Source organism: Argiope bruennichi, chromosome X1, assembly GCF_947563725.1.
Source record: "Argiope bruennichi chromosome X1, qqArgBrue1.1, whole genome shotgun sequence".
In the NCBI taxonomy this organism is placed as follows: domain Eukaryota; kingdom Metazoa; phylum Arthropoda; class Arachnida; order Araneae; family Araneidae; genus Argiope; species Argiope bruennichi.
Window position 1 is genome coordinate 89,272,407 of NC_079162.1, and position 13,005 is coordinate 89,285,411.

Consider the following 13,005-nt stretch of genomic DNA (forward strand, 5'->3'; position numbering starts at 1 on the left):
TTATAAACACCCTCTATAAAGATAATTTATAGGTGAGACTATCAATTAATTGATCTGAATTAAGAAATTGATCTGAAACTAAGATACCAGTTAATAGCAAAAAAAAAAAAAAAAAAAAAAAAAAAAAATTAAAAATCACTGGAAATGATTAATTGCAGTAGACATTCTCAAAATAATTCATTAAAAGTTGCTAATCTTAATAGTAAGAATAATATCAGCCATTCATTGCAGTCTCTCCAAAGAGTTAATGAAAGGAAATATAAATAATAATATAAGGTGATAGACACGTTTTCATGCGAGATTTATATTATATATATATATATATATATATATATATATATATATATATATATATATATATATATATATATATATATATATATATATATATATATATATATATAAACACATTTGTCTGCCATTTAGATATGTGTGAAAGTCAGTTTCTGTGTAAACTGATGGCCTGCAATCTTTTATAACTGCTTTATATAACATTCAAATATCAATCTTGATTACTGTGAGAGAAAAAATGCAATATTACTCCAGATGACCGAAAAACTAACTTCATTCAGTTCATTTCAATCAAATATTCAGTGAAAGTGGTACAGTATTATATCCCACTATACAATATAAATATCACAGAGCAGGGAGGGCAGTAGCATTATTCATTTAGATAATGGAACAAGTAAATTTCTTATCTTAAATGTTTTGGAAAGCATGAGTTTGCCAATCAAATTTCAAAAAACAATGTTTTATTTTCTATTATTGAATTTTTTGTGAGAAGTTGTAAAACCAGATGTCAAAAAAAAAAAAAATCCCAATTTAAAAAAAAGGGATAAAAAAATTCATTACAGAAAAAAGCTATAAAAAATTTCTGATTTCATAGAAAAAATGAAACAGATAATGAGTAGACATTCATCAAAATTAATTCAGCATTAAAGATAAATAAAATAGACATACTCTGAGCTACTTTCAGATGAACTTTGCCTTGCTTCTTCTGCCTGCTGATAATATCTATCGTCAAGAATTCTTGTGTTATTAAATGAAATTATACTTGTTTCTTCCAGTGTTCTTTCATACATTTCATTCTGATAATCTTTGGTTTCTACTTCTCTCTCTCTCCTCACTTTTTCTAACTCCCTCTCTTTTTCTAACTCCCTCTCCCTCCTATCTTTTTCTAACTCCCTCTCCCTCCTCTCTTTTTCTAATTCTCTTTCTCTCCTCTCCTTTTCTAACTCCCTCTCTCTCCTCTCCTTTTCTAATTCCCTCTGTCTCCTCTCTTTTTCTAACTCCCTCTGTCTCCTGTCCTTTTCTAACTCCCTATGTCTCCTCTCCTTTTCTAACTCCCTCTGTCTCCTTTCCTTTTCTAACTCCCTCTGTCTCCTTTCCTTTTCTAACTCCCTTTGTCTCCTCTCCCTTTCTAACTCCCTTTCTCTTCTCTCCTTTTCTAACTCCCTTTCTCTCCTCTCTTTTTCAAACTCTCTATCTCTCCTCTCTTTATCTGCCTTTCTATCTCTCCTCACTTTTTCTGCCTCCCTATCCCTTCTCTCCTTTTCTGCCTCCCTATCCCTTCTCTCCTTTTCTGAATCCCTATCCCTTCTCTCCTTTTCTGAATCCCTATCCCTTCTCTCCTTTTCTGAATCCCTATCCCTTCTCTCCTTTTCTACCTCTCTATCCCTTCTCTCCTTTTCTACCTCTCTATCCCTTCTTTCCTTTTCTACTTCTCTATCCCTTCTTTCCTTTTCTAACTCTCTATCCCTTCTCTCTTTTTCTGCCTCTGCATCCCTTCTTCTCTCCTCCCTTTCTACCTCTGTATCCCTTTCTATCTCTCTACCTCTTCTTATCTCTTCTTTTTCCATCTCTCTACCTCTTCTCTCTTCTTTTCCCACTTCTCTACCTCTTCTTCGCTCTTCCTTTTCCAATTTCCAATCTCTTCTCTCGTCTCTTTCTACATTTCTATAGCTTTTTTCTTCTTTGTCAGCACTATCACTTCCTCCACTAAAAAAATATTAAATTTTCTGAATTATTACATAGTAGTAAAGTATATCAAACTTAGAAACAATACATGCTAAAATTTTTTTTTGAGTTCAGTAAAATTTAAATACTGTAAATATACTGATACGAAGAACAAACCATAGTCGTTAAAACAAATATCAACAGTGTAACATTCTTGTAAACAAGTGTTTTAGCATTATGGTTAATGAGATGTAGTAATAGTTGGCAGATGAAATAAGGTTAAAATATTAAAGGTTTAATCCTTTACCAAGACTCTCATACACAAAAAATGGAAGTAATTATTAACACATACTGTACCTATGAATAAAATTTGGAGGTACTGTATGCATGGATCAAAATGTTAGTTGCAAATATTTATCAAATTAATACTGTTTCTGCAGTAACGTTGATGTGCTTTGTGCAAAAGAGAAAAGCTTATCAGATTAAGAAAAGAAATTACAATATTTCTAGCAAGAATCTTCAGGGTTCCTAAGGAGGTATGCAAAGCTTTAGTTTCTATTTTGCTATAATAGTGATTACTGGCTTCCAAATCATTTAATTTGACAAAGATATCAATTGAATATCTCAAGGATAAGATGACATGTCTCAGTAGGTTATTCATAAAAATCACATTTCTTAACCTGGTAAGTTTCATAAATCCAAAAGCTGTATAGTAATATTTTAAACAACTCTGTGCACCTGTCAGAAATCTGATGTCAATAGCTTAAATTTGCTTACAGGTTCATCGACAAAATGTAATATTTTCACAGAAGAATTGAAAATCTTTAATAACTCTAACAAATGTGAGAGAACAAAGAAGGAACTCAATAGCCATGTACAATTTCCTATCAATGCCAAGGGTGTCAAAGAACGCATTTTCGGACCTGAAGATTGTATATTTGATCCTAGCCTGCATGGTGGGTGCCCTACCCACTTTTCTCTATCGGCACAACAGCACAATTTTAACTTTTTCAAGAATTTGATAAGATTAAAATTGATATTCACTTTTATGCCTGTAAAATTAAATATTTTATTTGAGTTTGCTTCTTTTTTTCTCAACTTAATTTTCAGGCACATTCAAAATAACCGCTTTTCTTATTTTCTTTCCCCCTTTTAAATACTTGCATGCGTTTTAAATAAAAGAAAGCATAAATAATTGTTTCAAGAACATTCATTTGCTCCTAAAGAAGATAAATTAAATAGAGCAGAATATATATTTCTCAATAAGATTTCATCTTAAGGCACTATACAAGCAAATAACATTATACAAAAACAAACATTTCAATACCACAGTTTTCAATAATGGATGAAAAACAATGATATGGTTTGAATCTAAACACAAAATTGAAAATGCAGACAATAATCTTATATATATTTTAAATTATTAAAATTAAGGGGGAAAAATAATGGCTAGTTTAAAACTAGCATTAAAATGATCCCAATCCCCTCTATTCAGATAATGTTTCCTGCTTTTCTATACTTAAATCACAGTTTGGTAGAAACGGAAGGAAAAAAATTTCATAATTATGGCCAGAGAAGAATTTTCAAAGAAATATGCGATCTTTTGGAAAAGACAGCACAAGACGGAGAATAAAAATGCTACGAATTGACACATCTCCCAGCTCAGTAAGAGCTTCTTGAGCGATCTGAAAAATTTCGGCAAATAGTCTCCAGACAAATTTACAATTTACCAGAGCTGCATTTCAAAACCGAGTAAACACACACATATTGAAAAAATTTGATATTTTGCCAAATCTACATAAACAGCACACCTAGGCCAAATCCTGTGAAAACCTGAGATGGAGAGAAAAATTTTGTTTTAAAATTGCATTGATTTGAATCGGAACAAGTTAAAATCTCACCGTATATGACTATAATTGCATTTATTTTAACCTTTTCAGCATTGCCTTCCATGGTATATACCAGATATTTCACATTAGAAGATGAAATTTTTTAAAAACTTTTTCTAAAGCTAAACTACGGAGGTTGGCTTATGTACGGATCCACTAATCTTCCAAAAAACGTAGGTAGTTTTCCTAGTAGGTAGATGAGTGCAAATAATAAATCATTAAGTATCATCAAACATAGGACTTTTTATTTCCACAGTTTATTTTAATTAATTTTAAGGAAAAAGTCATTTTAAAAGAAATCAGTTATTTGTTTTGCTGCAGTTAGTCTGTTCGTGAATAAGATCTATTTTATTTTTGAAAGACCTGTAGCTTGAAATTTACTGCATTGGAATGTCACTTCCTGCTCATCTTTCAAATAAGACGCTCTGGCCGGAGGCAAGGTCTCAGCTTCAAGACCAGAGGATTCCAAGTCTGATATCTTACTTCACTGAAGAGTAAACGGTTCCAGTGCACGATAAAACCGTTGAGGTAAAATGTCCTTCCTCAGCTATGGTGGAGAAGTTTGGAGAATGGGTTGTCAGCTCAAGTTTCGTCTCGTCATCTGATCGCAGTTCAAAATTACGAGGTTTACCTCGAAATAGCCATAGTATTGCTTTAAAGCGGTGTAATAATTATAACCAAATAAAATGACTAGATAATCACATCATACACAAAACAGCAAATTAATGGAAAAAATGTGCAAGCTTCAATAGGGTTATCAAACTCAAAACATCACAGTTGGCATCTGATATCTTACTTTACTGAGACTTGATTGGGAAAATAGGGTTATCAAAGTTAATATTATCGTCTTTGGCATCTGACATTTTATTTTACAGAGACTTAACTGAAAAATATTTTACTTATTTTACCTACTTTGCAATATTTTCAACCTTATGGTGACATATTTCTACATCACAGAATTTTTTCTTTTAATTTATTTCGGTTTATATACTGATTTCGAATTTTGAGTAAATTTTTAAAGAAAAATCGCTCTCTTCGGGCATATTCGGAAATATATGGTACATATAATCATACGTAGTAACTGAATGAAATAATTATTTTGAACGATAAAACTGCTACTTGGACTGTCCCTTATGCATCATACTTATTCAGCGTAACAAAATATTGCATTTTTTTTTTTTTTTTGCAAAATATAATACTTAAAGAAATGTTAATCTCTGTTACATACTCTGAATAGTAACTGCTGTTCGAAGGTGAGGAGCTGTGTCTATGCCTCCTTTCAGGCGTTCTTGATCTTCGCCGTGGAAATCGTAATGGAGACATTTCCATATCTCTTGCATACTGCCTTCTTTCATAAATTGTTCTTGATTCCGCATTCTGATCAGCTTTCTTTGACTGCCAGTTACTATGATACCTAAATTCGGATCTGTAAAATAAAGTAATATAAACGTGAGGATGTCAGTTATAGAAATATGTTAAATTTATAGCTTTTTTTGTATTTTAATTCTATTTCTGTATTTTTTTTTAACAAAACCTTTTTACTCTAGAGCATAAATCCAAGCTTAAAATATTTTTAATTTTTCAAACTGTTGATGAAATTTCATTGGATGCAGTGGGTGGGAGATAATAATTGCCGCATAAATGCACAGTCAGAGTGGTGAAGGAAGAAATCTTTATTCACAAGATGCGAGCAGTAAGTATTCAGATAATTGAACTGTCATCAACTTGATTAACAGTTCCTTATATACAACTTAAGAATGAAATATTCAAATTATGTTAATCTGCAATTCCATAAATTTACATATATTGGAAAGTAAATATAAATAGTACAAAAAAGCAAAAGCCTCCGCTAGGGCTCGAACTGATGACCTGATATAATCCGTAGCCAAAGACACATTCACTAGGTCTTAGCGACATACTCAGATTTTATCGAAAAGCGCGAATATATAATTTTCCTGCTGCGTGACCGAAAAGAAGAAACTTTTGAAATTGTAACTTAGATTTATTTCCCCACAGGAGGCATATTATGCACAAGAGAGAAGCGATGATAAATTGACGTCTGCTTGCATCGTGATACAAGAGCAAAGTGACAGAATTTTTTTCCTTTCGTGATTTTACCATGTGATCTTGATAGGGATTTCTTTCACATTTGTAGACTTAAGAAAGGTATCTTTAAATGAATGTTTTATTCATTAGGAATTTTTATCCCTTTGCTTGGAAATCAAAACAATGCTGAAGTCATCAGTATTTATCAGTTTTCTAGAGTGTGTGTTAAAAATAAATAGTGGGCTGAATCAGAAAATTAATTAAGATGTAATTTAGACTTAAAAATATCATTACACACATTTTGAAATATTTCAATGCTATGCCAATTTACTTTCAGAAATCTGGTAACACATGTGAAATGTGTTTCACTTTCAGATGTATAATAAATTGTTAGGGCTTCCTTAAAACAAAAGTAAAACATTAACAAAACAAAAATTTCAATTTTTTTTTCTTTTTAATACAAATGTGTTATTTAAATTAAGAAAAACGAATAAAAGCTATGATGATCACAAATTTAACTCACAAGGCGATTTTGTTTGAAAAGTTAAATAAAATATTAAAAAAGTAATGGTTATTTACTTGCTTATTAAGCATTCCTCAGCTTCTAACTTCTAAATAGTACTTTGTAACATCACAATATTTTCAAGATGCAGGAATTAAAAATAAAATGAGGAAAAAAATTACCAAACCTCACTTAGTAGGCAAAAACGGCAGTATTCACCAACACGAGTAACCCATCCACTTATTCTCAATACTGAAACAACTGTGAGTAGAATTTTGCAAGATTGGTTCGTTTACTCACTCACTAAAACAGGCAAGTTATATTTTATTCACGAATTTTAATTTAATTATTATTTTAAATATGTGTTGAGCAAAAAAAAAAAAAATGCTTTATTTTATTAATTCAGAGATTATAATATTTATTAATTTAAGTATTAATAAAATAAACTGTATAAAGAATTTTCGAATATGAACAAATATAAACATTGTTTGATAATGGTATGAAGCAGCAGCAATTATTGTACAAGTACTAATAAAATTTTAATGCTAAGGATTATTTTTAAAAAATTATTTTGTTTTGAAATATCAAAGGTTGGGGGGAAAAAACCCTACTTTTCAGATAAATAAACAGGTTAAAACAATTAAATATATCTCATTTTCTCGACAATCTTAATTATCACAAATAGTTCCCGATTAATAAATGAAAAAATGGAAGATTTTGTTTTTGATTCAATATAAATCGGTTAGTGCCTCCAACAGGAAGGCTTACAAAATTGCTATAATATAAAACGATACATGGTGTCCCAGAGAAAGAAACGAGATTTAATTCTTTATTTGTTAGAGAAAAGTGGGAATGTAAATTACAAAGTAGTTCAAAATAAGATGCTTGAATAAAAATATTTTCCTGTTAATTTATAAAAAGTTACACCTTTTAAATTTTTATGCGACCCTCTTATAGATTTGGTCAATTGGTAGGTCCTCCCCCCCATGCAAGAAGATCATTAGGAAAATCGCATATTTTTATAACTGTATCGTTAAAGCCAAATGAATTATGATACGGGGGGGGAAGACCTATGCCCTTTTTTTGTATAACTTAAAACGCTGTCAGGTAAAAATAGGGGCCATATACAAATTGATGTTAGGAATTTTTTAGATCAAAAATGCGATTGCATGAATCAAAAAAATCCCGAATGCAATAAAGCTAATTAAATAAAGCTTTAATACATAGAAATAAATAGTGGTCTGCCTATGCGAGCAACGGGACTCATGCGATCCTCAATTTCATTATATACAGTCTCGCAGATGACGCACATAATAAATAAAAAAAAAAAAAAATCGTGCATACAAATAGATATGACATTTTATAAAAAGTATATTTTAGAAAGATCTTGTGATTGTTTTTTAAAACCTGGTACACATAAAAATGTTAACGGAAAGTAATACAGAATATATATTTAGAACTTAGAATATGTTTCGAATTCAGCATCTGTGTGAAAAGCAATTTGAAACTTTCTAGTCCAACAAGTTTATGTTAAATAATAACAGGACAAATGGAAATCTGCAGATCTCGTTAATAATGTTATGTAAGTTTTATTTTCTCATAATTATGCCTTATCATATTACCAGTGTTTACATTTATTAAAGAATTCACTGTTAATTAAAATTACAATTAGTAAATTATCAGTAAATTCATGTAAGACTAAAACAATAACATCGTTTAAAAATTAATAATAATGTTTCAACATTTATTATACATTTTACGTAGCTATAGTTTATAATAATATTTTGACATATGTCTGCAAACATTTCAGAGTGATTCTCGAGTTATAAAAAAACTATTGTTGGCGCTCGACGATAGAGTCGAAAACATCGAATTAGCAGGAAATGGGGAGGGCCATAAAAGAAAGCGGCAAATCAAGTTTTCCATAGTTGGCGCATTAGCGGGGGAATTTGTCTCGAGCATTCAGTTAAATTCTTTTTGCAGCATGTATGATACGATATTTAAGAAAATAAAAAGCCGTGGCGAATGTAATAATACTACAGTTAATTGGCTGAATCAATCATTTATTTTATGATTCAATGAATTATTTATCATGTGATTAAATTAATTTAACATTACTATAATGAATCAAGATAGCTGGTATTTGCATATACAGTTTCAGACTTTATATATATCCCCAGGAACTTAGTGAGAGGAGGGGATGTAAGGGTGACACCGCTCCCCTTAAATTTGTTTTCAAATTGGTAATATTTGAAAGGAACTCGAACGTTATATTTTATTCTGCATATCGATGACATTTGGATAAATACGATTACATTGTTAAGAGAAAACAATAAAATACTCAAGTACTTCCTTCCGAAAAGTAATTCAAGGTGTTTTTTTTTTTTTTTTTTTTTTAAATATGTGTTGCAACTTTATTGAAATAATTTAATCGAAAGAAAAAGCTATTGTTTCCCTAATTTTTAGTACATAAATGTCGTTTCTATTGTCTTTAAACTATACAAATGTTCGATTTGTATAAGGTTAATTGATGCATCAAAATAAGAGAAATTGGACAAATTTTCGATTACTAAATGTCGGCTAGATAATAATACAAATATTATCTGCGCTGATTCAATGCAAGTTACGAGTGAAATGAAATGTTAATTCTGAAATTAAGAGGGAAGATCGTGTTCCTGAAACCTGTTATGGAATGGGAAATGCTTACTTATTATTTATTGTCATGCCATTAAAAAAAATTCAATACTATATCATATCCCTTAGATTGTAAAAATTACTCGTGTATTTTTCAGTTTTCTTAAATTTTCCAAGCATTTAATTTACAGTGACATTTAGCTAATTAAATTAATTGGTAATTCAATTTTTTTTTCTCTTTATCCTTTTAAAATAATGTCAATATATCGCCTATAGTTCGAATATATTTTGGGTTTTCGATGTATAGATTAAAACTTGTATTCACTTCTGAATTGTTTTTATTATTTAAATATATCCAATCTCTGAGTCCTTAATGATTTTAACACAATAACTTAAAAAAGTGCTAATTTCATTCAAAAGTTCGAAGAACGCTTTACAAGCGGTTAGCGAGAACAAATCTTCAGCAATGCAAAATTCCAAAACTTTTTTTTCTCTACACCTTCAATTTTTGGACTTCCTGGGAATGGGAATTAATTCAGAGTTGTTATAAATCTGCAAATTTAATATTAAGACCACATACTAAAATTCACACATTCAGATTCATAGAGCAAAAGTTATAAGACAATTTTTTATTTCCTTATATAATAAAATTCAATATTATTTAACCAAATTTTTGTATTAGCCAGGTGAAATTTCATGTTATTACTCATTGGCTTTCAAAATCAAATAATTTTTTCAGAGATATTTTTGTCTTAATTCTATCAAAAATAAAGAATTTCTAACTTGAATATTAACAATCTATAATATTGAAGCATCAAAAATATTTTAAGCATCATAAGAACCATTAATAGAGAAAGTTATATATTCTGAAAAACCAGGATACAAATCATGTAGAAAAAAAAAGCCACAAAGCTGATGAATGTCCAATTTTATTACAAAAAGTATTAAAAACATGTGAATTTAATGCTAATATAAAAAATTAACATTAATGCAGGAGTTATGAATTGAACATAAAATGAAAATCTCTGAAGAATTTATGGAATTCATGACTTGTCGGATTTTTTACCGACAAGATTACCGAAGCGCTAAAAGAAATTGCGTCTAGAATATTATTTCAGTGTCGCTTAAGGTGGACTCGCTGTCATATTCGAAATCAGATACGGCAGAGACAGTTGCTTCTGAATCGTCCTCTACAACGAAATTAATCTCGTCGATAGTTTGTTCAACTAGATTGTCAATCTCCCAATATTTCTTTTCAACCTTTTTAACATGGTCACAAAAACTCTTCCGTTAATTTTTTGTCACATTTAAAAGTCCATTTATGGTCAGATCTCTTAGCGTTGTTATATTGAGTTCGCCATTAACATTTCTACCCCGCACATACCTTTTTGTGGATGCCCATGCCATTTCGATAGCATTTAAATCACAATGATATGGCGGAATTCTTAAGACATCATGACCATTTGCTTTTAAAATTTCATCCACACAAAACCTCTTGGATAGAGGGGCGTGGGATACAACTAAATCATATAAGTCAGGGTTACGCATATTAACATCAAATGTTCTTCTAACCATTCTGATAACTTTTTCTTTGTGGAATATTTTGAAGGTACAGGATTTAACACTTTTGTGTGATAAGAAACTTTGTCCATGCAAATCACACAATGTGGAGGAATATTAGGAAGAAGTTTTTCTTGCAGCCACTTGGAAAAGTTATCATAGTTCATTTGGCCAGGATAATCTCCTTTGGCTGTTCTGGACAGAAAAACTAAGCTTGCTCCTTCTATAAAACCCTCCTAGTTTCCTGCATGAATAGCAATCAAGCGTTTCCCAGCAGTTTGTTTGGTGACAGCTCCAATCTTTTCGAGCTTCCAACACTTCCCACATGACAAGTTGCTATCTATCCAAGTTTCATCTAAATAGATAACTCGTTTACTATCCTTGTATTTTTTAATATCTCTTAAATACCTGTACCTCCATTGTACGAAGTAAGACCTTTCCATGACAATTTTACTTTTATCTACAGATCATTTCCATTTAAATCCAATTTTCTGTAGAACACGTCTTAGTGTTTCCATTTTCAAGGGAAAATTGATCTTTTCCTTGACAGTTGGCAGAAGAGTTCGTAGAGAAGGCACTTCATTTCTGGCATAAAATTCCCTGACAGTTTGTCTTATAACACAAAAGTCAAAATCATCCAAACTGGTAGAAGAGCAAATTAATTTTCCGATGCGTCTTCGTTTTGAGGGAGACTTTACATTGCCAGTAATTTTTACTTCCCGCTTTATACGGTCGCTTTCGCAGCTCTTTTGATCGGTTGGGAAAGTGGGATACTTAATTGGTTTTGAGAACATTCATTTTCAAAAAACCTCAAAACATTCATAACTGTTTTCCTTTCTTTGGAAGCGATGTGATTCCCGGGCATTATGGCACTGATATTTAAATGAATTTAGATTAGAAATATAAGAAGTCGGAAAAGCAACAATAAACGCAAGCCACTCGCAAAGTCGTTAACAAATAATGACGCTTCACGAAGGAAACTTCTTTTGCCAACGCATGATTATAGCAACCTTGTCTCCTCTTGTTTCCAACAGGTTTTGAAGTGGACTCGTCCGAAGACGAACGCCAACAATCGTGAGGTGGATTATAACTTCTATACTGAGATTTGGAACTTAAAGAACTTTTAGTAAGAGTAACATTGATATAACTGGGCATTTTTTTTTCTTCAAAATATTAAAAAAATAAATGAAAAATGCAGTTTACAAAACATTCTCAAAATTTTTCCCATTCAGCTCCAATACATATTTGAACTCTTTTAATGATGTAAAAATAATGTTTCCTTCTGTAAATATTTTTGAGCTCTCCAGTAATATTGATGAAAGCATCAATTATCTTTCGTTTAAGGTAAGATGCGTTTAGGGAGCGGGTATTATAAACAAGGATTCAAAACCAACCTCGGGAAAAAAAAAAAAAAAAAAAAAAAAAACCAAGTGGCTTTAGATGAAGAGATTTGGGGGTTTATTCTGCAGTTCTTTTCAAACCAATCCATCGTTTATCAAAGTTTTTATTGAGCCAGTTTGTCACATAGCCTAGTGTGCAGGCGCTCCATCTTGTTGAAAATAAATGCTTTTTATTAATGATAATGGTATACTCTTCAAAAATTGCCACTATAACATTTAAAATAAGCTGCACATATTTTGGAACTGTAAGCGCACCTTTATAAAACAAAGGAACGATCAGTTTTTCATCCCAAATTCCACCCCACTTGAACACAAAAAATTTTCTGAAGTTTTTATTGGACAAAAAATGATTTAGTATTATCCCTATGATGATCGTTGCGTGTATTTATTTCCCCATTTTCCGTCAACAAACATTCATAAGTCCACATAAAGTTCTTAAGAAAGTTTATGTCATTTTGGATGAAAAAAAAATCTGATGGATGGAGTGCTTGAAATCTATAAATGTAAAATGGATGCTAATTATGTTTTTCAAGTATTCTATCAATTGAGATTCTAGATAGTCCTGTAATTTCGATTACTTTCCGAACGTTCGTCTGTGGGTTGGCAGAAAAATATGTATCAATGTTAATTTCTTCGTCTTCAGTGTACAATCGATTTCTCGCAGGGTCAGGTTTCGGATGAAATAAAAGGTAGTTCTTAATCATCTCAACATCCGATAAACAAATGTGCGCGAAATTTCAGGCAAATTCAGATTTCATAAACTAAATTGTTCAGAAAATTCTGCATTATTTTTATTTTATACAGAATAGATTGTTGCAAATTCAAATAGCTCGTCATTTTTTATAAATTCCATAATACAGAACTAATTTTGTTATGTTCTTAATTTAACAAAATAAAACAAAACATTGCTGAATGATTTCCAATCTTTATTTTGATATGTTGGTTATGCACAAGAAAAATTTGAGTTTCCCTGAAAAGAAATAATTATGAGAACAAATAAGCAAATTGAAAAAGAAAT

The 13,005-nt window shown here is 30.8% G+C and overlaps 1 protein-coding gene across 2 annotated transcripts in view; it reads right to left on the minus strand.

The window, feature by feature from the left end:
* Positions 1–13,005, minus strand: part of LOC129958555 (trichohyalin-like) — a 60,506-nt gene that overhangs the window by 24,818 nt on the left and 22,683 nt on the right. For both annotated transcript variants that reach the window (XM_056071100.1, XM_056071101.1), the window contains 2 exons: positions 5,074–5,271; positions 961–1,998 (listed from right to left, as the gene is read on the minus strand). In XM_056071100.1, coding sequence (XP_055927075.1) covers positions 961–1,998; positions 5,074–5,271 — 1,236 coding nt within the window. The remainder of the gene's footprint in view (positions 1–960; positions 1,999–5,073; positions 5,272–13,005) is intronic.